Below are 26,210 nucleotides of genomic sequence, written 5' to 3'. Positions count from 1 at the left end.
GAGTGTTAGATAGCAGAGAGAAAGAGACAGAAGGGGAAGTGAGGGATCAAAAACACAATGAAAATTATAATACACAGTTTGTTTTCTTAACGGATATACCCACTTATCTTCATCTGTCTCTGTCTCAGCATTGGAAAGCTCCATGCTCAACAAGTAAACCCTGGGCAATGCTTCACTATAACCAAGTAATATTCACTGCATAAACCACTCATTACACAAATGATCAGTGCACAATGAATCAAAACAAAACAAAACAAACAAACAAAAAACAAGAACAACAACAACAAAACAAACAAACAAACAAAAAAACAAAACAAAAAAACACCAACTAAAAGTAATAAATCTAAAAAGGTTACATAAAACAGAGCATAGCTGATGGTTCAGGTCCTTGTTCTGATTACAATGTGTCCCCCACACTGTACAACAGAAAAACAACATCACCCAAAAAGCTTCCTCATCTCAAACAGCCATACCCATCATCACAACCTTTGTGGTTCTGGCGTGAAGACTGTACGGGTTTTTTTTTGTTTGTTTGTTTGTTTTATGTTGTTGTTGTTGTTTTTTGACAAAATGTAATACATGTATTCATCAGATCAGCAATGGAAAAAAAAAGAAAAAAAAAGAAAGAAAAGAAAATGCTTTAAGAAACTTTTTTTTTATCAGTATAATCAGAACAAAAAGAAAAAAATCAGAACAAACATCATATCGTATGCTGTTGAAAGGACAAAAAGAAAATGAGAGGAAGAGGAAAAACAACAAAAACCAAAACAAAGAAAGAAAAAAACAACGACACCAAAAATAAAACAAAACAAACAAAAACAACACACACACACACACACACACACACACACACACACACACACACACACACACACACACACACACACACACGAAAAAAAGCAAAAACCAAAACAAAAAAAAATCAAACAAAAAAACCCCCACCAACAACAGACATCATGTGAATGAAAAAAGCAAACCAACCAACCACCAAGCAAAAAACAAGGTCAAGGCGAAGAAGATAGCAACAACAACAACACCCCACCCATCCCCCACATAAACATACACACCAAAGAAAGCACCCCCTCCCCCCAAACAAAACAAAACAAACAAACAAACAAACAAAAAACAAAAACAAACACACAAAAACCCCAACTATTAAACAAAACAAAAACAAAGAAAAAACCAACCAAAAACCCAACACATACATGTACATATTTGAAAACTGTTTCTTATGTAGATGTGAGGAAGACACTGCAAAAAATCAACTTCACATTCAGTTCTGTGTCCAGTTCAGTTCATGATAAAATTCTATCAGATAAAGTATAGTGAAATATAAGCAATGCGAAAAGACGTACCTCTGTCAATAACAACGACACACACACACACACACACACACACACACACACACACACACACACACACACACACACACACACACATATATATATATACATTTATATATCATCATAAAAAAAGTAGGAAACATCACTGAATAAGGGACATTTCAATCTGTTGTATATAATGTGTTGAATGAAAAGGATGTACAGGCGTATTTATTGGATCCTTTTATTCATGTTGCATTTTTCTTTTTAGGTAAAAAGTTCACCCTACGCCTAAAGTAGTACCTACAAGCTGCACACCTGGAACACAAACACACAACCAAAACCCGGGTCAGGTAAAATCTCAAAATATCCGGACATCACTGATATGAAAGGCCTATACCCTCTTTATTCACATGTCCACCAGTATGCACTCCTCTCACACACAGGTCTATGTGTGGTGAAAACAAGCTTCATTAAGCTTACCTGCCACCAACGGTGACATACAATACTGTACCCCAAACATACAACTGACCAATACAACCCTGAGTGTTCAACTCATGTTACCCATCATACTTAACATAAAACTGCGTGTTACCATGACCAAACAAATCTCCTCTTTGCCTTCACAAAGTGCCCCACTGACACAAGTACATGTATGGATATCATTACTTCCAACATATCTCTGGTAAACAGCAATGTGCAACAACATAGCACTGACCCTCAGTGCTCTCATTGTTAATCAACTCATCATCCACATTACAATGTGCTTTCTCACTTAGTCCAAACAAGGTAAACCACTGACACATAGCACAACTCCTACACATGTTGTCACAACTACCAACAAGTCAAACATGTGTTCCATAACACTTGCTGTTTCCCTCATGTGCACACACACATGAAAAACCCTCAACACACACTGACAGTGTGCTAGCTTATAGATCTGTTCAGTTCACATTGAAACACCACCACCTACTATATACACAATAAGGAATGCATCAAAGTACATCAAACCCACTTTAGGTGTTTCCAAAACCAAACTACTCTACACACCTGTTACACACATACCATCTCCGTGGCTTCTCATCTTTCAGTGCTTTCATCGTTTCCACAGTCAGTCAACACTGAGAATACACTGACATACCACTGCACTACCCTTATTGTGCGCCAAGACACTACACCATTTGAACCAAGCATTGTAACCAAAAATAAGAACAACATCTCTGTAACAAAATAGTAGAGGGGGGCGGGGGATGGGGGGGAACTCAAAAGATATAGGCGGTACTTCCCTCCACACATTAACCCCTTTCCTTTTCACCAGCTACAAGATCAACTTAAACTGGCTGTTCACTGACACAAAACACTGTTCCCAACAAAACTAAGTTATCAACATAGCATAAAACCAATACAAGTCGTGTACTCACAGCCCAACAATGATTTCCCTGCACTTCACATCACCAGTCTGTCAGTCAGCTTGTGTCAGTGTTCAGTTCTTCTGGGAGACAACTGAGAATTAGCTGTGCTGACTAGTTTTATTCCCACGGGATGGGGAAGGAGGGAAGGGGGACAGGGACAGAGTGTGGGTGGTGGGGGTTGACACTGCCGGTACACTATAACAATATATATATATATATCATCATACAAAAAGGTAGGTAACATCACTGAATAAGGGACATTTTAATCTGTTGTATATAATGTACTGGAAGAAAAGGATGTATAGGTGTATTTACTGGATCTTTTTGTTCATGTTGCATTTTTCTTTTAAGTTGTTACAAGGCATTCGTAATAAAACCAGTCAGCCAGATACCTATGATGTGTCGTGGCCTTTATTGAAACTGATTTTTTCGTTTCATTCTTAGACTTAAGATAGGTTTTAAAACTGTTCACGTTTGGGAACACTTAGTTTAATTTGCACTTGAACAGGAAAGAAAAAAAAAATTGCAAGGAGCAAAACATAGTCAAGAACTCTATTAGATTTAAGATGCTTTTCATTACCAAATAAGATAAAAGATACAATGAATGACAAGCCTAAATTACCATCTAAACAATCATTATGGGCCATTTAAACGTTTTCCCAAAAGTGTTTAACGTGGATGCAATCCCAGAACATATGTTTTATGCTGTCCTGCATTTCTGTACAGAATATGCATCTGGAGTCAGTTGTCACACCCATGTTTGAAAGCATAACATTTGTGTGGCTAAGGTTCTATATATAACCTAATTTGAACATATTTCAACTCGATCTCCTGACTGCTCATAATCTTATTGAATATTACATTCCATTCCAGTTCCAAATTAAGTTTTGTGTTTCATTTTCTACAACATTTAGGTTCAAATTCATCAGGAAGTAAGTTATAATATGTTTTTGCGCCTCTTGGAATCGATTATTATTTGTTAGATCTTTGACAAAGCAAATATCTTTTTGTATCCATTGTTTATAGTTTTCAGTCCTATGTCCTATTTTTATATGTTCATTACAAATATTTTCGGTACAAAAAATAGGGTGTGCAAATCATTCTTGGGTTGGCTGAGGGTGTACTTTTGTTTCCCCCAAAACTCTTTATATGAGTCTAATAAACGTAAGTAATTGTGTTTTCCTGATTCACAGAGTTGCATATTGCTGTCAATGGAAACATCTGCCAGTAACATAGTGACACGAAACACGAAAATCAAAGCTCACAATGACCTCCGATAGCAAAGTTAAGTTACGTCCCTTTACACGCACTCGGAGGCAATGTATATGTCACCTTCTTAAAAATAGACCACTGAGGGATAGTTGAGGTGGGGTGGGGTGGAGTGAGTCGAATTCAAAGTCAAGGTCAGTAATGTTTTAATTTTCAGGGCTCTGGATCATTACGACAGGGGGTGGGGAGACAAGACAAGACAAGACAAGACAAATTCTTTGTTTTCGAGTATGATAGATAAGCACTGGCGTGCATTTTATCATATAGTCCCCGCCCTGAAACATGGTCTACACTACACAATACTACATTATATATATCATTACATGCACTACACAATGCTACTTAAGAGAAAGCGAGAGAGAGAGAGAGAGAGAGAGAGAGAGAGAGAGTCTTCAGTTTTTGTACATCGATACATCAAATACATTATTTTTCAAACAAATACACGCTATTTATCTTATCAAATACAGCCAACATTTTCTGTTAAGATAACAATATTACAAATCTTGTCGATGATCTACAATGTTCGATTAAAAAAAAAGGTACATCATATTTTCTGTCACAAACATAGCAGTGGAATTTTCAAGGCACAACAGTTATACTTTCAATTAGGCACGACTATGGCTCCTTGTTATTTCCTTCATAAACTGCCACAGAAAACGGCATGACTGTGTAGTAAATAAAAGAAGCATAATAATAGTAATGTTTTTATTTAAAGTAACATAATGAATTAATACATGAACAAATAGATTAACAACTTAACCAACTAACTAACTAACGAAAAACAACTACTATAAGTTATAAAAAAGGAAAACGAAGATAATAAACAATTTTAAATTCTACAACGTTCTGCTCCTTGCCATGATATCAACGTATCCCTCACACTGTACTGCAAGCCTGTATCATCTGAAGTAATCACATCTGTCACAGCATCAATGGTCCTACTGCACTGTGTCTGTACAGAATGGATTATCATCTGAAGTAATCACATCTGTCACAGCATCTATGGTCCTACTGCACTGTGTACAGAATGGATTATCATCTGAAGTAATCACATCTGTCACAGAATATATGGTCCTACTGCAGTGTGTCTGTACTGAACGGATGGCACACTGTACACTTTACACTACACTGAAGGACACTGTATTGATAGTCACATTCACAGGAAGCAACAAAATCCAGAATACGAGCGGGGCAATATATCATTCAACTGTCACTACCAAAAGCGAAATTACTTCCCTTCACTTGTACACAAAGAAAAACTGTCACATGAGCTGAAAGAACTCCAGCAGGCATGAGAAATACAGAGGGAAGGAAACTGGATTATCCAGACAGATAGAGACATAAAGAGAGAGAGAGAGAGAGAGAGAGAGAGAGAGAGAGAGAGAGAGACAGAGACAGACAGACAGACAGACAGACACACAGAGAGAGAGAGAGAGAGAGAGAGAGACAGACAGACAGACAGACAGACAGACAGAGAGAGAGAGAGAGAGAGAGAGAGAGAGAGAGAGAGAGAGAGAGAGAGAGAGAGTGTTCAAAAGAAATCAAACATCTTCTAAAATCACAATGTCAAATTATAGTCACCACGGTAGCAGCCAGCAACACAGAACTCCTTTCATTTTTAATTAATAACAACCATTTCTGAAGCACGCGTTTTTGAATACATGCCCTAGTTTCCCGATTTATAAGAACAATAGAAACATATACTACTACTACTACTATTACTACTACAGTATGATGCTCACAGCAGTTGCCCACAGTGTGTGATGCAGACATTGTCGTCTGTTGTAACACAGCATTCTGGAATATTTTGGCTCTTTGACAGAAAAGAAGGAAGAAACAAAAAGCACATAATCATAAATATGAACAAAACAAGAGTCTGTTTACATTGTTGCGTTTGACGACGTTACAGTTCAGAACTGTTTTCAATGCTGTTGTTTCAAAAAAAAAAAAAAAAAAAAAAGTTTTTACAGATTGGTGTTGATACTGTTGCTGCAATCGCTATGCTATATTGTTCCTGTTGCAGCTGTTGTTATTGTTGTTGCTGCAACTGCTGGTACTCACAGCAGTAGTCCACGAAGTGCGATGTAAACATCCTCTTCTGTTGTTTCAAGCAGTTGGAAGATGTTAAGCTCTTGAGCATATAAAAGAAGACAGCAAAGACAAAAAAGACATAACTATATACAAAAGAAAAGTCTGCGTTGCGCATTTTGACGACATTACAGTGCAGCAATTGACTTCATTGTTATAACAGACTGGTGTTGATGCTGTTGCTCCTGCAGCTTTTTTTTTTTTTTTTTTTTTTGTTCCTGCTTCAGCCGGCTTCGATGTTGTAGTTGCTGTTGCTGCGGTTTCTGTTGTTGCTACAGTTGATGTAGTTGTCAATGCTGCTTATGCATCTGTTGTTGTTGTCACTGTTGTTGCTACCGAGGATGTTGCAGTTGCTTTGTTCCTTTCGCTGGTGTTGTTGTTCAGGAAGATCAAGACGCCGAGGACGTTGAGGGGGGATCTACAGCTGGTTTCGATGTTGTAGTTGCTGTTGCTGTTGCTGCTGTTGTTGCTGTAGTTGTCACTGTCACTTACGCAGTTGTTGTTGTTGTCACTGTTGTTGTTGTTGTCGTTGTTGTTGTTTTTACTGAGGGTGTTGTTGTTGTAACTACTGTTGCTGCTGTTGTTGTTCAGAAGATGCAGAGGACGCTGAGGAAGGGTCTGAAGGGTTGCAGACGGACAGTCTGTCAGAGTCACTGTCACTTTGTTCTGGACGATGGTCAAGCAGCGGCTGCTGAATCTGACTGCTGTCCTGCTGGACTCGACTGGACCCTCCTTCGATTTGGCCGGACTGTTGTTCCTGGATGTGACTCAATTGTCGATGACGCTGGGTATGATCCAATGGTTGTTGCTGCTGGATGTAGCGTAATTGTTGCTGGATGTTGTTAAGCTGCTGTTGTTGCTGGATGTCATGAAGCTGTTGTTGTTGCTGAATATTGTTAAGTTGTTGTTGTTGCTGGTTGTTGTGAAGTTGCTGTTGCTGCTGGATGTTGTGCACATGTTGTCGCTGCTGGGAGTGGTATAGGTCTAGTTGTTGTTGGATATTTTCCAACCGCTGCTGCATGTTAACCACTCGACACTCCAACAGACATGGCTCACGGTCACGTGCCCCTCCCATCTGTGAAATTTGGTGTTCCACCATTGACAGCCTGTCGTGGAAATTGTGGTTGATGTTGCTGTTGCTGCTGTCGTTATTGTCGGTGGTGGTGTTGGAGGTGGTAGATGTAGGAGTGGTGGGGGCATGGACAGCACTGTGAGACCTTAAACCACGTGGTCTTGCTGTTGCTCTGTTCGGATCGACGTCATCGCTTGTTCTTTGACTTGGATTTCTCCCCAAGATGCTGCACGCACAACAAGCAATATTTCCTGTTATGTTTGTAGGGTTTACGTTACTGAGAGAGAGAGAGAGAGAGAGAGAGAGAGAGAGAGAGAGAGAGAGAGAGAGAGAGAGAGAGGACAAGAACAAGAACAAGAAGAGAGAGAGAGAGAGAGAGAGAGAGAGAGAGAGAGAGAGAGAGAGAGAGAGAGAGAGAGAGAGAGAGAATTTCTAATTGTTCTCGTTTTGGTTCACATAATCTGTTTATAGCCAAGGAAAAGAAACAGCGCAAAGCAAAAACAAAACAGAAAACCTCAATTACAAGCAGCAGTGGTAGTAGCAGTAAACGTCGTAGCAGCAGCAGCAGCAGCAGTAGTTCTTGTTCTTGTTGTGTTAGCAGCAGCAGCAGCAGCAGTAGTAGTAGTAGCAGCAGCAGTAGCAGTTTTTGTTCTTGTTTTTGTTCTTGTTGTGTTAGCAGCAGCAGCAGTTGTTGTAACAGTTGGTGGTGGAGGAGGAAGAGGAAGAGGAAGCGGAGGGAAAGGAGGAAGTGGAGGAAGTGAAGAAAGGGGAGGAAGAAAACCGTTCTGCAGGGCATCAAGTCAATCACCTGGATCGCGTGAGGAGGTCGTTGTGTGGGCCGGACCTCGGGCTGGGGACTTGTATCAGCGGATCCTCGATCGTCCCGGACAGGTGTTGGGGAGGGCAGGTGTCAGAGAGAGACCTGGTGCTGTCCGCTCTGTCCTCTGTCCTGTACTCCTGCCAGCACCAGTGTACAGTCTGAAGTGCTCCATGCTCACACACTGCCAGTACACTGGCACACTACGCCCTGCAGATCGTGCTAAGAGAGAAGAAATCTATATTCATACAAGCAGTTTTCATGGAAACAAACAAAAGAGCGCTTCAAACACAGGATGTGCGTTTGACTCTACTGAACGTAACATCACATAATAATGGAAACGTGTCATCGTCACAAACATCATCAACGGACGTGATTAAAAAAAAACCCAGAGATCAGGCAAAGGCGTATCAGAAACAACCAGAAAGAGATGAAGCAGAAAATAAACACGCAAAAAAAGCAAGCACACACACACACAGATAGACAGACACTAACAAAAACACAGACAGAAACACAGACACACAGACACAGACACACACACAGACACACACACACACACACACACACACACACACACACACAAACACACACACACACACAAACACACACACACAAACAAACACACAACACCAAACAAGCATAGTAAAATCAACAACATTAAACATAACAACATCAATAACAACGACGACGACAACAACACTATAATAATCTATAATAAAGAGATACCTCAGAGCTGACAACAGTTTTCGGCAATGTTTCAGACCAGTCTTCATCTGGGTTGTCCTGTGTCTCCGGCTGATCACAGAAATCTGTGCGTACACACAGAGCACGTTCTAGGTCAGCATGTGTCCACACAGTCATGTTGAACGATAAGGCAGAGGGGTAGGGATTGGGGGTGGGGGTGGGGGGGATATGATTAAACATGGAGTTACTTAATAAAATAATTATGTCTCTGGAGTATGCCTTGGACTACGGAAATCAGGTATTTCATCTGTCGGCTGAATTGCACAGAAGTTACAATAGAAGCGTATATATTCTTAGTAGATGCAGACTCAGGGTGAACTATAATATGAACGCTATGGAATTTTGTAACTGATTGTAACTGAACCCTTTTCGTAATGATAATACCTAAGTATAGGCAGTTAGCCAGCAAGATAGACAATCTCACAGCCACATCTGAGTCATTCTTCAAAGATAAATGATATAAGGAGGAAGGTGGCAGAATGGTTAAGACGCTCAGCTGCCAATACAGAGAGTCCGTGAGGGTGTGGGTTCGAACCCCGCTCTCGCCCTTTCTCCTAAGTTTGACTGGAAAATCAAACTGAGCGTCTAGTCTTTCGGATGAGACGATAAACCGAGGTCCCGTGTGCAGCACGCACTTGGCGCACTGAAAAAGAACCCATGGCAACGAGAGTGTTGTCCTCTGGCGAAATTACGTAAAATGAAATCCACTTTCGTAGGTACACAAATATGTAAGCATGCACTCAAGGCCTGACTAAGCGCGTTGGGTTATGCTGCTGGTCAGGCATCTGCTCAACAGATGTGGTGTAGCGTGTATGGATTTGTCCGAACGCAGTGACGCCTCCTTGAGAAAGTGAAACTGAAACTGAGATAAATGATAAATAATATCACAAGGACAAATTGTAGTGTGTTATTTTTCTGCAGGGAAAACTAGGTTTCAGACTATACTTTTGAAAAAAAAGAGTATCATCATTCTCTCAGGTTCATTACCTTTTCCGCAGTGACGTGAGCAGTCCTCATTCTCTTGAAGGTCCGGGCTGTGTGCTTGCGGGACACTTTGTGGGGGAGATAACCGGGGCCTTGCTTGTTGTCTCCCTTCATGTGACTGCTCGTTATCTGTGTCACTAACATCTGTCTGCCGCTGTTTCCACTTTGTCTGTATCTCTGGATTTTCTAATTGTTTCTCTCCCCTTTGATGTTCTTCCAATGTGGTGGATGTTGTGTAGTTTTCCGCTTCCATTTCTTGTTCTGTCAACGAACTTTGTTTGGTGTCTGTATTCACGCTGCTCTCACATGTCTGTTGCTTCTCGTGCTCACGAAGTGTGGTCGGGGTCTGTGCCTCATCTGTCTGTTGGTTCTCGTGCTCAAGATGTGTGGTCTGTATCTGTGCCTCATATGTCTGTTGGCTCTCGTGCTCAAGATGTGTGGTCGGGGTCTGTGCCTCATCTGTCTGCTGCTTCTCGTGCTCAAGATGTGTGGTCTGTATCTGTGCCTCATCTGTCTGCTGCTGCTCGTGCTCAAGATGTGTGGTCGGGGTCTGTGCCTCATCTGTCTGCTGCTTCTCGTGCTCAAGATGTGTGGTCTGTATCTGTGCCTCATCTGTCTGTTGGTTCTCGTGCTCAAGATGTGTGGTCTGTATCTGTGCCTCATCTGTCTGCTGCTTCTCGTGCTCAAGATGTGTGGTCGGGGTCTGTGTCTGTGCCTCTCCTTCCTTCACGTCGATCTCCGATGTCTGCTGCCACTTGTGTTGTTGGTTTCTGATCCTGGTTTGGGTCTGTTTTTCTTCACTTCTCTCTTCTGTCTGGGTTTCTTTTTCTTCCAGATTGCTGTCCGTGTCCACTTGTTTGTCCTGTGTGCAAACCTTGTTCGGCTTTATCCACCTCCCGTAAAAGAACTGAATGAAAGCTCCTCGAGTAGTGCAGCAGTTTGATGCTGTGTCACAGATAGTGATTTGATTTCCATCAGCTCTGAACACTGGAGCAATTCTAGATCCACTGGACTTTTGCAGGTCATCTTGGAATTGTTTGAAAGAGTATGACTGTAAATCTGGAACCCAGCTCTCGCCGAGTACGATCTGTGTTGTTTGGAAACAAGAATGAAATACCTGCATAAATCTTGGAATCTCTACTTTGGGAGCAGTAACCGAAATTACTGTCACTTGCTGGTTTGATTGTTCAGACATGTTCCTCGACATTTTCTGCTTTCCCCCCTTTCCATTAACATGTTCAAGTTTCCAAGTACAGACAATGTCTTCATCGTTGATTGAACGCTTCAACCAATCCTGTGCATCGGGTTTTGCCATCATCATGGCCTGTGTGTCTGTCAATTGGATGATCTCATGTGACACGCTTTCAAAGTAACTGAAGATGTCTTGTGTTGTTTTCCTCACAGCATCGACCGCACCGCTTAATTGTAGTGCGAGTCTGTTTTTATCACAAGTGAATTGGACTCCCGGGAATTTTATTTCCATCCTCCTGAGAAACACACCTTCTCTACAAAAGAAATTAATCATGTCATTCCTTTTCACACCTGTAGGACAGAAAAGATACGATTCTCCGCTTTGCATGACTGCATCAGATTGACAATAATCTGGATCAGGTGATGACATTCCATGTACTGACCTACTCTCGCATTTTTCAAGGAGCCTCTCTGTGAGAGGAAGTGGGCCTGTCAGGAACATATCTTTGTATGGAGTCAACAGCTCGATCAGTGCTTCAATGACCTTGAATGCCCATGTCAATTTCCAAACGCTTGGCCCTACGGTACGTGGCAGATGTGTGACTGCAATGTGACCAGTGCTCACATAGAGCACGGACAATGGCACACTATCCAAGCTTTGTGCTGTGTGGAGGAATGTGTTTCGCCACTGTTCATCACATGTGATTCTGTCAATGACGTCACGCCCCACATTGACTTCCACGTGGTCTTCCCTGACAGCTACCTGACAGCCATAGACATCAGGGACAATGACATCCAGCTGCACGTTGTCAGGGCCGTACCGATGTCTGATGATACTTGAGAATGACCACAGCCAACCTGTGACACAGAAGGACATTGCACAAGACAACACCACAGCCTGTGTTGAATGAAGGTTGAAACTCAAACAAATCAGCTAAACAAAAACAAAGAAATCAAAAAGAAACAGAAAAAAAGAAGAATAAACAACTAGCCATCCATCCACTCAGCCTGGCAGTCAATCATCCTGTCAAACAACCAACTTAACAACCAACAAAGACGCGCGTGTGTGTGTGTGTGAGGAGGGGGGGGGGGGGTAGGCTCTCTGTGGCTATTCCCGTTTGTTTTAATCGTCTGTGCGCACATGCGTGCTTTACGTGAATGTATGTGTGCGTTGTGTCACACACACACACACACACACACACACACACACACACACAGAGTGTGTGTGTGTGTGCGTGTGTATGTGTGTTCCTGCGTGCACTGATGTGTGTCCATGCGTGCTTGTGTGTCAGTGTGTGTTTGGAAAAATGTGCTTGAGAGAGAGGGAGAGAGAGGTGGGAGGGGGTGGAAAGGCATGTATGTGTGTGCGTATGATGAGTGTAGAATAAAAAAAACAAAAAAACATCACCATTCATCTTCCGCAATGACAACACGTCCGTCGTCTGTATGTTCCACGCAAACTGCATGAGAGAGAGAGAGAGAGAGAGAGAGAGAGAGAGAGAGAGAGAGAGAGAGAGAGAGAGAGAGAGAGAGAGAGAGAGAGAGAGAGAGAGAGTGTGTGTGTGTGTGTGTGTGTGTTACATGTGTCAATGCGAACTTGCATATGTGTGTGTATGCGAGAGTGTGAGTGTTTTTTGTTTGCTTGTTTGTTTGTTGTTGTTGTTGTTACTGTTACTGTTGTGTGTGTGTGTGTGTGTGTGTGTGTGTGTGTGTGTGTGTGTGTGTGTGTGTGTGTGGTGCACACATGCATATGCATATGTATGTGTGTGCATTTGTGTGTACATATGTGAATATTTTATGACAGTATTGGACTTTTTGGTACAGCTTGGATAGATGTAATTTATACAGGTAAATTTGACAAAAGCAGACCCAACCTAGCAGTTTTTGAAAGATACATTTCCTGGTGCTATAAAATAGAAGAACACAATGCAAGAATACAATGGAATATACAAGATTTTAAGACACAGTGGTTGTGTTACAACATATTAACCGCAGATGATTCTCAAAGAGTAAACGTAGAACAGTAACGATATTGAATATAAGTCTCAAATTACTATTCACGCATGTGATGTATCTAATACATGTTGGGTTTTTTGTTGTAAGTTGGACTACCATTGAAATTAAACGTTTAATATGAAGTGGTCTGGTTTTTGTTGTTGTTTTTGTTCTTACTTTTTTGGGTTTTTTTTTTCAAATTCTGTTCGTTCCGTTATTAGTTTGCTTATTTAATCATTATTTATTTCTGTTGAGGTTTCTTCGAAACATTATTAATTTAGTTTTTTTTTTTTTAAATCTATTTATCATGTTGTGAAATAGAAACTTCTTTGCAGGTTAATTGTTGGTGGTGGTGATGGTGATTTTTCTTTTTTCTTTTTGGATTTGGGAAATATAATTTTACATGCAAGGGACAAAAAAAGAGAGTTTTTGTATTTTACAGGGTCAAATTTCAAGCATATTCTGATCCGTCTAATATATAGCATAAAATATGCACGCGAACACGCGTTTGTGTGTGTGTGTGTGTGTGTGTGTGTGTGTGTGTGTGTGTGTGTGTGTGTGTGTGTGTGTGTGTGTGTGTGCGTGTGTGTGTGTGTGTGTGAGAGAGAGAGAGAGAGAGAGAGAGAGTGTGTGTGTGTGTGTGTGCATACGAGTGTGTTACATACGTCATTGCTTGACTGTATATGTGTGTGTATGTGAGAGTGTTTTTGTGTATGTATGTATGTGTGTGTGTATGTGCACGCGCGCGCGTGTGTGGACACATGCAAGTGCAAATGTATGTGTGTGCATGTGTGTGTTTTTTATGTGAATGTGTGTGCACCCTTGCTCCTGTGTGTGTATGTGTGTGCGAGAGCGCATGTGTGCGTTTATGTATGCATGTGTGCATGTGTGTAATGTGTGTCAGTTTGTCAGTGTCAGTATATATAGAAAGAGGCTAATCGTATCAGCGGAGTTTAGATTATGTTTTTTGCACGTTTATCAAAATGAGAAAAAGCTTGGTCACGGAATGACAAAACTGTATGTCATTGAAGGACTAGCCACCGTGGCGAAGAGGTTAGCGTCACGGACTGTCGACAGTGAGGACACTGGTTCGATCCCACGCGCATGAAAATTTACAGGCTCGTGGATCGATCCCCACAAGAGGTTAATTTCTTTTCGGCTCGTGGCAAGCTCCTTCTCAGAGCTCAATGTGCCATGGTCGACGGTCATCCCGGCACTTGCGGTTGCGTCTTTGGAAGTGTCGCTCAATTTCCCTGATCTGCACTGCAGGTGTTTGTATCTTAGCTTGGCTGATGCTTATTATATTTTCAGTGTATACTACAGCCTTGTCAAACAGACCCAAGCCTGCCTGGAATCTGATAGCAGCATCTTTATCATCCCTATAATCATTCATCATCATCAACATATAGAAATCAAATCGTCCAAGTGCTTGGTGTACAAAAGCAATGTTTGACCTTCACCTGCCCTGTATGTGGTTGTGTGTGTGTGTGTGTGTGTGTGTGTGTGTGTGTGTGTGTGTGTGTGTGTGTGTGTGTGTGTGTGTGTGTGTGTGTGAATTAGAGAGGGAGGAAGACAGAGGGAGTGTGTGTATGTGTATGTCCATGCGTTCTTGTGTGTTATGTGTGTTGGTGTGTGCCTGGAAAATGTGTGTGTGTGTTTGTGTGTGTGTGTGAGAGAGAGAGAGAGACAGAGATAGAGAGAGAGGGGGAGAGAGAGAGAGCCATCTATGTGGTGCGGGTGTGATGAGTGAATAATAGCAACAATAATGACATCACCACAACGCAGGGCAGGTTCGTAAGATTCCACAATGATAACACATCCGTTGTCTGTATCCTCCGCTTTGACTACACGTTGGATCCACTGTTTACAGTGACGTTGAATGATTGAGATGACGTCAGCCCCTGAGGCCCCCACTACACGCGCCACGACTTGCCTTCCTATCCTCCAGTCACGTGCAGACATGGTGGCCGGATTAGTCTGGGGGAAAAAAGTGAGACAACAGCTTGTGTGAAGCAAACAGGGGGCTGTGCTGTTATGCTGACAGTAGTGATGTTCATACACGAATCTGTGTGTGTGTGTGTGTGTGTGTGTGTGTGTGTGCGTGCGTGCGTGCGTGTGTGTGTGTGTGTGTGTGTGTGTGTGTGTGTGTGTGTGTGTGTTAAATATAATGTACATTTTTTATAACGCCCTTTACATGAAAGACAAAAGTTACAATTAGAATTTAGATAAATCCTTCATGACCACTCTTTCTCCAAACCCCTCCCTCACCCCAACACTCTCTATACCTCATTCATCATGCACACAAAGTGAGCTGACACCCATGGGGTGGCGTTGGAGAAGAAGGAAACCGAGAGTGCTTAGAGATGCGATTTGTAATGAAGAGCGAAAGGCAGAAACGGAATCAGATGCACAGATATGATAAGGAACGTCGTTCAAGATGTGAGGACCAGCAAAGAGGAAAGAACGTTCACCATAGGTTCTGGTATTGGCATGAGGAAGTTTCAGAGTGTAACAGTTAGAAAAAGTGCGGATAGTTCTTGAGGGAGTGTAATCACTGATAAGGTCAGAAACATAGGTAGGTCCTATGATGTGGAAAGCAGAAAAGACCAGATACCCAACTTTGTAAGTACTTTGTGCATACTAAGGTTTGAGTCCAGAATGATTCCGAAGTTCCTTGCTGATTTAGAAAACTAAACTGTGGCATCAACTGCAATAGAGACAGATGTGGACAATCTTCAAGAGGAAATAATCATCGCTTCAGATTTGTCATCATTTAGTTATTTTTAATATCGCACACACACACACAAAATATATATATATATATATATATATATATATATATATATATATATATATATATATATATATATATATATATATATATATATATATATATGTATATTTGTATTCTTTTTATCACAACAGATTTCTCTGTTTGAAATTTGGGCTGCTCTCTCAGGGAGAGCGCGTCGCTACACTACAGCGCCACCCTTTTTTTTTTTTTTTTTCGTGATGCAGTTTTATTTGTTTTTCCTATCGAATCGAATTTTTCTGCAGAATTTTGCCAGGAACAACCCTTTTGTTGCCGTGGGTTCTTATACGTGCGCTAATTGCATGCTGCTCACGGGACCTCGTTTTATTGTCTCATCCGAATGACTAGCATCCACTCAAGGTCCAGTGGAGGGGCAGGAAATATCGGCGGCTGAGCCGTGATTCGAACCAGCGCGCTGAGATTCTCTCGCTTCCTACGCGGACGCGTTACCTGAAGGCCATCACTATATATATATATATATATATATATATATATATATATATATATATATATATATAATATATATATATATATATATATATATATATATATATATATATATATATATACAGAGAGAGAGAGAGAGAGAGAGACAGAGACAGAGACAGAGATAGACAGAGGGACAGAAAGAGAGGAGAGAACTGACAGACATTGACACTCACATGTCTTATCAATTTAGAAATGAAGACATTTGGCGACAGTGACAACAGTATCCAGTATAACTCTACATAATTCTATGCACAGTAATGGTTCCCCTAATACTGCCAGTACTGGTAAAACTAATACACCTGCAACTGTGTCTATTCGCTCGGTCAACTAGTTACCTCTCCAAACTTCATTAATATGTCTGTGAGGCAATTACTGTTGAGAAAAAAAAAAATCTTTCATTGTTATAAAATAAAATCAGAGGTGTCAATGCTAATCAACGAGGAACTAGTGGTCAGTTTCAATACTGAGAAAGAGACAGAGAACGAAACAGTCCCTCAGCAAAACCTGTCGCACTACACTCACCAACGGCAGTCGCTGAAGTGATCACATTAATTATGCATTGACGAAAACACAGCTTCATACACTCTTAGGAACACAGGTCACTGTGATATGTCACCAAGAAATATTGATGATCACTGGTCACAGATAGTGTTTTACCTGCCAGCTCTGTCTGACAAATTGCCAGACCAGGAAATAATTCAATCACAGGTTACTGACGTGATTTTGAAGTGTTCCTAATTTTAGACTACGTTGGAAATACCAGTGTAAACTGTTTTCGTCTTCGTCTTCTCTCTGTGTGTGTGTGTGTGTGTGTGTCTCTCTCTCTTCTCTCTGTCTGTGTGTGTGTCTCTCTTCTCTTTCTCTCTGTCTCTCACTCTTTCTCTTTATCTGTATAGAACTGGCATACAAATCATTATCTTTAACAACCGATCATCGATATTTCTTGGTCTTGGTGTATAGAATAGAATAGAATAGAATATGTTTTTATTACCAAGTGTACCGGGATCACAAGGAATATTGGGGTGGCTGGATGGATGTGGGGGTACATAAACAGGTAGAAACATGAATCGAAAATCATGCACAAGCACAAATACAGTAGAATTCTGGACACATACATGTGCACATCAATATAAGGACTTGTGCGTGCACACTCACACATATACACGCACACACATGCGCGCGCGCACACACACACACACACACACACACACACACACACACACACACACTACACATGTTTGAACATAAGCCGCAAATTGATGGCGCTGATGTCTAGATCTTCAGGTAAATGGTTGTTGATTGCACAATTCTCTTTAATTATACTGGATTTGTTCGAGAGACAGGGCATTGGCTGCTTTTGGGGAGAAAGCTATTGGCGAAGAGATTGGTTTTCGTCCTTATGATGATGTTCGTCCTTCCGATTGGAAGATGACCATGGCTTCAAAAAATCATATGGAAGATCGGTGGCTGTGGGTCCGGAGATGACTGATGAAGCCTATCCGGGCCCTGGAGGCTCGACCACATGTGGGACACAATTGAGTGGGTGCTGTCGTGTTAGTGGATGTATCTCGAGCCTTACGCTCAGCACGCTTTCGTTGCGCCTCGGTAATGCGCCTGGCTTCAGCTGCACGGGCTCCTGTGGTGATTTTGCTGCGCCAAGCTGGACGGTCCAGAGCAAACGTCTCCAACTTGTTTCGTCCTTCTACTTCTGTACCGACGACATCGTCTTGGTGACGAATGGCTGATCAGGAAATGAATAGACCACATGTGACTGACGAAATACTGCGGTGTCCTTATTGTCAGTTTCACTGGAGGTAACTCTGTTGTGTAAAGAACTATTGATTAAGTGTCGTGTTGGATACTTCCCAACTACCTGCCTGTCCGCCTGTCTGAGAATGTAATGAAACATTTGTGTGGGTTTGGTTGATCACACACACACACACACACACACACACACACACACACACACACACACACACACACACACACACACATTTTAACGATTAGATTTTTTTTCAAGTGTATCACAAATCAGTCTTGAAGGCCTTGCCTATCTTGTTTTTGCATTGTACGTTTAGACAAATAAGGTTTGATCTGACGGGTTTTATAGCAATTGCCTCCCTGAGAAAAAGAAAAAAAAAAGAGCGACAGATGAGTCAGTGCATCTATACCACATTATTTTCCTTCTCTGAAATGTCTTATCTGTCTATTATAATCAATGTGCAGTATAGTAGGCTATGTTTATAATTATATTCAAATAATGTTTCTTAATTCTTTCTGTTTTTACATTAAGAATACTAGTTATTACCTGCAGTGTGTGGATGTATGTATGAAACGATGTACGTGATATTTTTTACATTTATATCTTCGTAATATTTGTTGGGGCTGTTGTTGGCTTTTACAGTTATGGTCCCCATGTTGTTTACTTGTCTATGTTGTGATAATGCACCTGACCAAATTTCTCCAGTTGGAGATAATAAAGTTATTCTTATCTTATCTTATCTTATCTTATCTTATCTTATCTCCGTACATCCGTAGTGTTTGACTGTAATGTGTGATACATGCACGGGTTACTTTATTGTTTTTTTAATCCACACTAGTATCCCGTATTTAAAGTTGTTGAGGATTTAAAGTCATATATCAACTGAACGTGGATTCCTGTCTGCTGTCCATACGGTTCTTGTTCTCCCACCGCTACACCCCTATCACCCACTCCCTCAGATGAGTAGCTGTTGTGGTTTACCTACATGTCTCCTTATATTCAATGTACACTTTTAATGTCACATAAAGAATGAAAATTATTCACACACACCCCCCCCACCACACACACACACACACACACACGGAACAGGTACGTTACTTACAGGTTGTTGTGTTAATGAGACCAGAATAACGACCAATCAGATTACCGCAAAGTCCCAGCACGCGGCGTGCTGTGGCGTGAAAGTGTCATCTTCACACAGCGACTCTCAAACCCTTGTGACTGCAGTGACCTGACGTGAGCTGGACTTGGTGAGTGGCTCAGCACAAGGTGTTCATATCAAAAGCAAGAGCATGGAAAGCTATGTGGCACTGGGTCTATGGGTTTGAAATACATTTCTTTCCAGAAAGAGGCTAATCGTGATGCTTATTATATTTTCAGTGTACACAACAGCCTTGTCAAGGAGACCCAAGCCTGCCTGGAATCTGACAGCAGCATCTTTATCATCCCTATCATCATTTATTATCATCGACATAATAGAAATCATATCGTCCCAGTGTTTGGTGTACAAAGCAATGTTTGAAGAGGAAGCATAGGTGAAGTTGGAGACTTAAGGTGTGTGTGTGTGTGTGTGTGTGTGTGTGTGTGTGTGTGTGTGTGTGTGTGTGTGTGTGTGTGTGTGTGTGTGTAAGAGACATTGATTGAGATTGAGAATGAGATGGTTTATTCATAAAGGCCACAGCCCCTTTGAAGGGGGATATACAGTAAAATGCTGAAGTCATACATTCAAAAGTCTTCACGAGGTAACATATACATTTCTCCTTTTGAATGCTTTATACAGATATAGAGCGAACTCCTTGACAGTCTTTTCATTTGTTGATGACATTAACATGATAAGTCTAAACAAGCAAGGGTGTTGGCAGTATTTAACTGGAATCAATTGTTCTCTAAGATCTCTTAATACTGGGCAACACAACACAAAGTGAACATCATCTTCTTTAGATTGTTGACACATTGGACAAAACAAATTTTGTGCACATGATTTTCGATATCGATAATAATGCGTACGTATTTCAGTAACATCTAATCTAAACCTTGCCAAAGTATATTCCAGATGTCTATCAAGTCTCATTGACAAATAAACTGGCATATTATAAGGTATATGACAAAACATTCGATACAAATCAAATCTGTTGCTATTCTGAATATGAGAGTTCCAATTTTGCCATCTACAATCAATTAATGTTCTACGAAATACATGAATAAAATTGCTGATATCTCCGACACTTTGGTTCAACTATACGAAACCAAAACCATACTCACAAAGTTTCATTCTTACATTAGACACCCAATTTCTCTTGCCTCTATTATCTAAATCTAATAGCATTCTATAGGCTTTATGGGGTAATCTGTGCTCTTCCATCTGAGTTATTTTCAGCCAGTATTGAATACATTTAACAGTGGAAGTCAAAACTATGGGATATCTGGCTGTTTCTCCATACACTAAATCATTAGGTGTTTGTAATGACAATCCGAGCAATCCGTGTGTGTGTGTGTAAGAGAGAGAGAGAGAGAGAGAGAGAGAGAGAGAGAGAGAGAGAGAGAGAGAGACAGACAGACAGACAGACAGACAGACAGAGACAGAGCCAGAGAGAGAGAGAGATTGTGTGTGTTTGTTCTTTTATTTAACCTCTCTAAAAATGTGATTTTGGATGAAAATGTACTCTCACCATTTCCCACACACTATCCCTGCCACATGTAATCGATCGTTTTACTTTCAAATCAGATGTGATTTTTGATGAAAATGCATCCCCCCATCCCCCACACACTATCGTTGCCACATCCAACCACTCTTTGTATGTGTGTGTGTGTGTGTGTGTGTGTGTGTGTGTGTGTGTGTGATCCGAAGACACATGTTTTGTTTCAGTTTTCTGTGTTTTTCTTTGAAACAGTTAAATGTGCTCCAAGTTTCCTAACTAATAATAATAATAATGGATACTAATATAGCACACTATCCAGAAATCTGCTCTAGGTGCTTTACAAAAACGCTTTTGTTAACATAAAACATTATATCTATGTTACATACACACACCAAAATGTAACCACACACACACACACACACGCACACACACACACACACACACACACACACACACACACGCATGCACACACACACACACACACACACACACACACACACACACACACACACACACACACACGCACACACACACTGCATACATACATTTTAACATACATGTGTATCTAACAGCTACCCCAGCACATACGCACACATAGGCAGGCACAAACTTACATAAACACACGCACACAATATACACATTCATATACATGCATGTAGTTATGTACACATACATATGTATAAACACATAGTCAAGCACACCTAACGAAAAGGAAGTGGACCTGCCACAATTGAACTTATTGCTGAGGGAAAAGGTGAGTTTTGAGACGAGATTTAAAAGATGCGATGGAATCAGAATGACGGAGGTTATCAGGGAGCTTGTTCCACGTCTTTGGCGATTGAAAAGAAAACGATCTGTGTCCATAGGTCTTACTTCTGACGTGAGGTATCCTGAGAAGTCGAGTATCAGAGGAAGAACGGAGCTGGCGAGACGGCGTATAGATATGGATGAGTTCAGAAAGATACTTGGGGCCAGATCCGTTGACTGCAGAAAAGGTCCGAGTGGATAGCTTATAGTCTATTCGATCAGAAACAGGCAACCAGTGGAGAGACTGAAGGAGAGGAGAAACATGGTCAAATTTAGAAGCTCTGTAAATGAGTCTGGCAGCGTTATTCTGAATTCGTTGGAGTCTGTCTAACAGATATTTGGGAAGGCCGGCCAAACGAGAGTTGCAGTAATCCAATCTTGAGAGAACTAGAGAGCATACAAGTGTCTTGGTTGCATCGGTTGAGAGACAGTGGCAGACAGAGCTGATTCTACGCAGTTCCAAATAGGCAACTTTACAGATATTCGAAATATGCTGTTGGAAGGAAAGAGACTGGTCCAGGATTACACCAAGACTGCGAACAGAGGGAGAAAGTGAAACAGGTGTGCTATTGATCAGAACAGAGTCAGGAAAGGAAGGATGTTGACGAAACTTCTTTGGACAGGTTATCATAAATTCAGTCTTATCATCATTTAATTGCAGCTTGTTGAGAGTCATCCAGTCCTTTAGGCCAGCAATGCATTCCTGTGTTTGAGTCACCAGTGCATCAAATTCAGCTATGGAAGCCGACTGATAAAGTTGTGTGTCATCAGCAAAGCTCTCATGCGACATCGCATGATGACTGATGACATCCGACACAGGAGCCGCATACAGCACGAAAAGAACAGGACCTAGGAGGGACCCTTGTGGGCCACCATATTTCAAGGCAGATACTCTAGAGTATTTACCATTTACACACACTTTCTGTGTACGATCTGACAGGTAAGACGTGCATAACTGAGCAAGATCTACAATGACACTGAAAACCAACTACCTAGGCCCACAGTAATCATCTCTCCTTCGTTCATCAGAAGGAAACAGGGATCAAGACTAACGAAAATAACAGTAAGAGTCACAGGTCGAGACTGATAAAAAAAAATAAAGTGTGTACATGTATATGTGTTAGTGCTTTTGTGTGTCTGGTCGTTCTTTAGTTTAGCGTCTTTTCACTATTACTGAAATCAGAGGATTATTTATTTTTTAACTTTAAAAAGTGGGATGGGATGGGGAGAAGGGAAAGAGAAGTCAGGATAACACAGAAAAGGTAGAAAACAACTAAGAAATGCATAACTAACATGAAATTAGCTTTAACAGTAGCAATTCAATCATGAAGATAATAACTAAAACCATTAACATGATTATGAAGTACATTAAAGGAATGTAGAAACAGGGCTATGAACTAATGCCTTTGAGAATTCTACTAAAAGAACCTCGTTAGAAATAACTTCACCAAAATCATACTCTCTGTGAAATACTTGGGCAAGAAGATACGCAACTGCTGACATTGAAACAGACTATGATGCAAGCCGAACTGCTTACCACGAATGCATATAACATTTTTATTATATTTTGTCGTCAGCGCGTCAAGTTTTATACGGAAGAAAGTAGAGGTTATTAATCTTGTATAGCAAACTGATGAATTCGGTATTTTTTTCTTTAATAATATGTTCGGGGAATAATGTCCTTTCTGTTTTGAAGACTCTGCCTTCCATCGTTTATGAAATCGACCCCATGCTGTTTTTTCTAACATAGTGTATGCTTCTTTCACGGAAAGTCGGACAAGTATTTTTGTCGATTTTTCTGAATCTTGTGCTCCTCTTTTAGCTGCTTTATCAGCAGTTTCATTGCCATAAATGCCCACATGAGAAGGCACCCAACAGAATAACATCAGTACCTTTAATCCTCAAACAATGTACCAAATGATTTGCCTCAATAACTAATTCAGGTCTTGTTTCAAGGCTAAATGATTCTAGAGCATGAAGTACTGATTTGGAATCAACAAAGAATGCTATTTTCAAGAAAACCATTTGATTATTCACCAAGTCGCTCAAAGCTTGTATGATAGCAACAAGTTCAGCCGTAAAAATGAAAAAGATTTTTTCCAATAAAGTAAGATTTTTCAACTTTAAAAGCGGGAATAGAAAAAGCCGCGCCACCATTTTTGTCATCAAGAACGGTTCCATCTGTAAATATATGGAGATGATTCTGGTATTTTTCTGCTGGGCGTGTTCTGGCAGTACTCGTCGTGATATTGGTATTTTCTTCCTTTTTTTTTTTTGATTCAGAATAGTTGATATCAAAATCTGCTTTCAATATTTCCCCGAAAAGAATAGGAGTATAAGATGGTTTTATAGCTAACTCGTTCATGTTAACACCAGATTATTTTCACAGATTTGAAACGTAAGTTGCAACTGTTTCTTGTGATGAAATAGCTTTAGCTCTTTTTGGAAAATCAATGTCAGATCTTACTGTCAGTTCATCAGCAATGCAATTTTCTGTCATAGAAGTGTATCGTGTGTGTGTGTGTGTGTGTGTGTGTGTGTGTGTGTGTGTGTGTGTGTGTGTGTGTGTGCATGTTTTCTTTCTTTCTTTGGTTTAACGTCTTTTCACTTTTAAGTGATATTAGACGGGAATAGGGGTGGGGGATGTGGTGAATGCAGTATGTGTATGCGTTGGGGTTGCGGGTGATGAAAAGAGATGGTGGGATGATTGAGACAGGGAAGGAGACATGAAAAGCGTCAGAGGTTAGAAGGAAGGGCTGTGAAAGATTGGACTGAGCGAGAGTTAAGTATAATTATCTCAAACAATCCGATAGCAGGATAAAGCATGTTTATTATAACAAACATAATCAATCTATCAATCAATGTGTGTGTGTGTGTGTGTGTGTGTGTGTGTGTGCGTGTGTGTGTTTGAGAGAGAGAGAGAGAGAGAGAGTGTGCGCGTGCGTGTTTCTGTGTGTGTGTGCGTGTTTCTGTGTGTGTGTGCGTGTTTCTCTCTCTCTCTCTCTCTCTCTCTCTCTCTCTCTCTCTGTGTGTGTGTGTGTGTGTGTGTGTGTGTGTGTGTGTGTGAGTGTGTTTGTGTGTGTAAGTGCGAGTGGATACGTGAACATATTTGTTTGCATTTACTATGTTTAAAACAATTAAACATTATGATTGCTTTCATATATACATCAGTGCATTTATTTGCATATGAGTATGTGTGCATCCACACATGTTTCTCTCATTCTCTCTCGCCTTGACTACTGTAACTCTCTATTGTCCGGTTTGCCTGCTTCATCCATTCAGTCCCTTCAGCGCATACAAAACTCCGCTGCCTGACTCGTTCTCAAAAAGAAAAGATCTGAGCACATCACTCCTATTTTGCAACATCTCCATTGGCTCCCTGTGTCGCACAGAATAAAGTACCAGCACTCTATGTTATAAATGTATTCACAAAACTGCCCCTTCCAATCTCTGTGGCTGCCTTCACCTCTACACTCCATCTCGCTCACTACGATCGGCTTCGGATCTCCTCTGTTTACGCATACCCAGATTCAAACAGTCGCCTGTTGACCGCCGTTCTTTCTCTGTCTCTGGACCTTGCGATTGGAATGAACTTTCTCTTTCGCTTCGTCAAGTCTCCACTCTCAGCTCTTTCAAGTCTGGCCAAAAACCCACCTCTTCCCAAAATAGCCTCCCTTGGCTGCCCTTCCTTGTCTAATCCTTTATAGTATATAAATACCAGTATTATTATTATTAAGTGCATGCGCGCGCGCACACACACACACACACACACACACACACACACACACACACACACACACACACCAGCAGACAGACAGACAGGTTCAGAAAGAAAGAGAGAAAGACAGACAGACACACAGACTAGAGGGAAGAGACAGACCGACAGACAAAGAGACAGAAAGTCAGACTGAAGGTGGTTGTCATTTTGTTTGTTGTTTCTCTCAGACTGACATGAATGCAGACAGAGAATGTTGAAGAAAGAAGCATACGACACCAACAGTTAATACATGACAGGTGTTCCCAGTGAATCTAAAGTTACAAACACCCCAATACTACGTCTGTCACCTACCAGCGAAAAATATTTCCTGGTCCCAGTGCATAAAGAAATCATGCATTTAACAGCACCCATCACACAGTAAAGTGATTATACAAAGACATTCGATCCATATCCATGAGTTATTCTGAAAAAAATCGTAATTGCTGTTAATTCTAATTAATGAGAAACCAAGTCAGTTTCAATACTGAGACAGAGACAGAGCGAAGTTCTTTGACAGCAAACATGTTGCATTTCACTGCACAAATGTGTGAAACTGACACATCAATAGTGTGTGAATGGAAACCAAGTTTATACAATGTTAAGGGTGCAGATGATCGTCAATGTCTCCAGTTATCTCAGTTGCTAAAAAGACAACATCCTACCTGCTAGGCCTTGGCGATCTGTTTGTGTCTATCCTCTCGGTGACGAATGGCCGACCAGGAAATGAATCGACAACAGATAACTGACGTAATTCTGAGGTGTCCGTATTGTTAGGTTTCATAGGAGGTAACTCTGTTGTGTGACAGCTGTCCATTAACGTGTCGTTTGTTACCTCCCTCCCCTCTTCCTGCCTGTTCTTAAAGCCCAACGCTTAGCTGTTCGGCCACAGATTGTGTGTGTGTGTGTGTGTGTGTGTGTGTGTGTGTCTGTGTGCACGTGTGTGTGTGTGTGTGTGTGTGTGTGTGTGTGTGTGTGTGTGTGTGCGTGTGTGTGTGTGTGTGTGTGCACGTGTGTGTCTCTGTGTATGTGTGTACAAGTGCACGTGTGTGT

General features: G+C 41.1%; 1 protein-coding gene across 2 annotated transcripts; it reads right to left on the bottom strand.

The window, feature by feature from the left end:
- Positions 1-1,439: 1,439 nt before the first annotated feature.
- LOC143292563 (uncharacterized) lies at positions 1,440-25,888 on the bottom strand. Of its 2 annotated transcripts, none has more exons than XM_076602978.1 (6): positions 25,823-25,888; positions 14,670-14,871; positions 9,712-11,757; positions 8,707-8,789; positions 7,972-8,120; positions 1,440-7,389 (listed from the first exon to the last, which is right to left on the bottom strand). In XM_076602978.1, exons 2-6 carry the CDS (start codon positions 14,854-14,856, stop codon positions 6,657-6,659), a joined length of 3,198 nt encoding a protein of 1,065 aa, XP_076459093.1. In that variant the 5' UTR covers positions 14,857-14,871; positions 25,823-25,888; the 3' UTR covers positions 1,440-6,656. The 2 variants fall into 2 exon arrangements, with proteins under 2 accessions (XP_076459093.1, XP_076459092.1); XM_076602977.1 differs by lacking the exon at positions 25,823-25,888 and adding an exon at positions 16,718-16,864.
- Positions 25,889-26,210: the final 322 nt, after the last annotated feature.

Source organism: Babylonia areolata, chromosome 18 (genome assembly GCF_041734735.1).
Source record: "Babylonia areolata isolate BAREFJ2019XMU chromosome 18, ASM4173473v1, whole genome shotgun sequence".
Classification (NCBI taxonomy): domain Eukaryota; kingdom Metazoa; phylum Mollusca; class Gastropoda; order Neogastropoda; family Buccinidae; genus Babylonia; species Babylonia areolata.
The sequence above is the reverse complement of the archived record's forward strand: the minus strand, read 5'-3'. Positions and strand labels throughout refer to the sequence as shown.

Coding starts and splice junctions, on each gene's coding strand:
- LOC143292563 (XM_076602978.1), bottom strand. CDS start 14,856: ATGTCTGCACGTGACTGGAGGATAGGAAGGCAAGTCGTGGCGCGTGTA. Junction 8,790..9,711: donor CTCACGTCACTGCGGAAAAG/GTAATGAACCTG, acceptor GTGTACGCACAG/ATTTCTGTGATCAGCCGGAG. Junction 8,121..8,706: donor AAACTGTTGTCAGCTCTGAG/GTATCTCTTTAT, acceptor TGGTGCTGGCAG/GAGTACAGGACAGAGGACAG.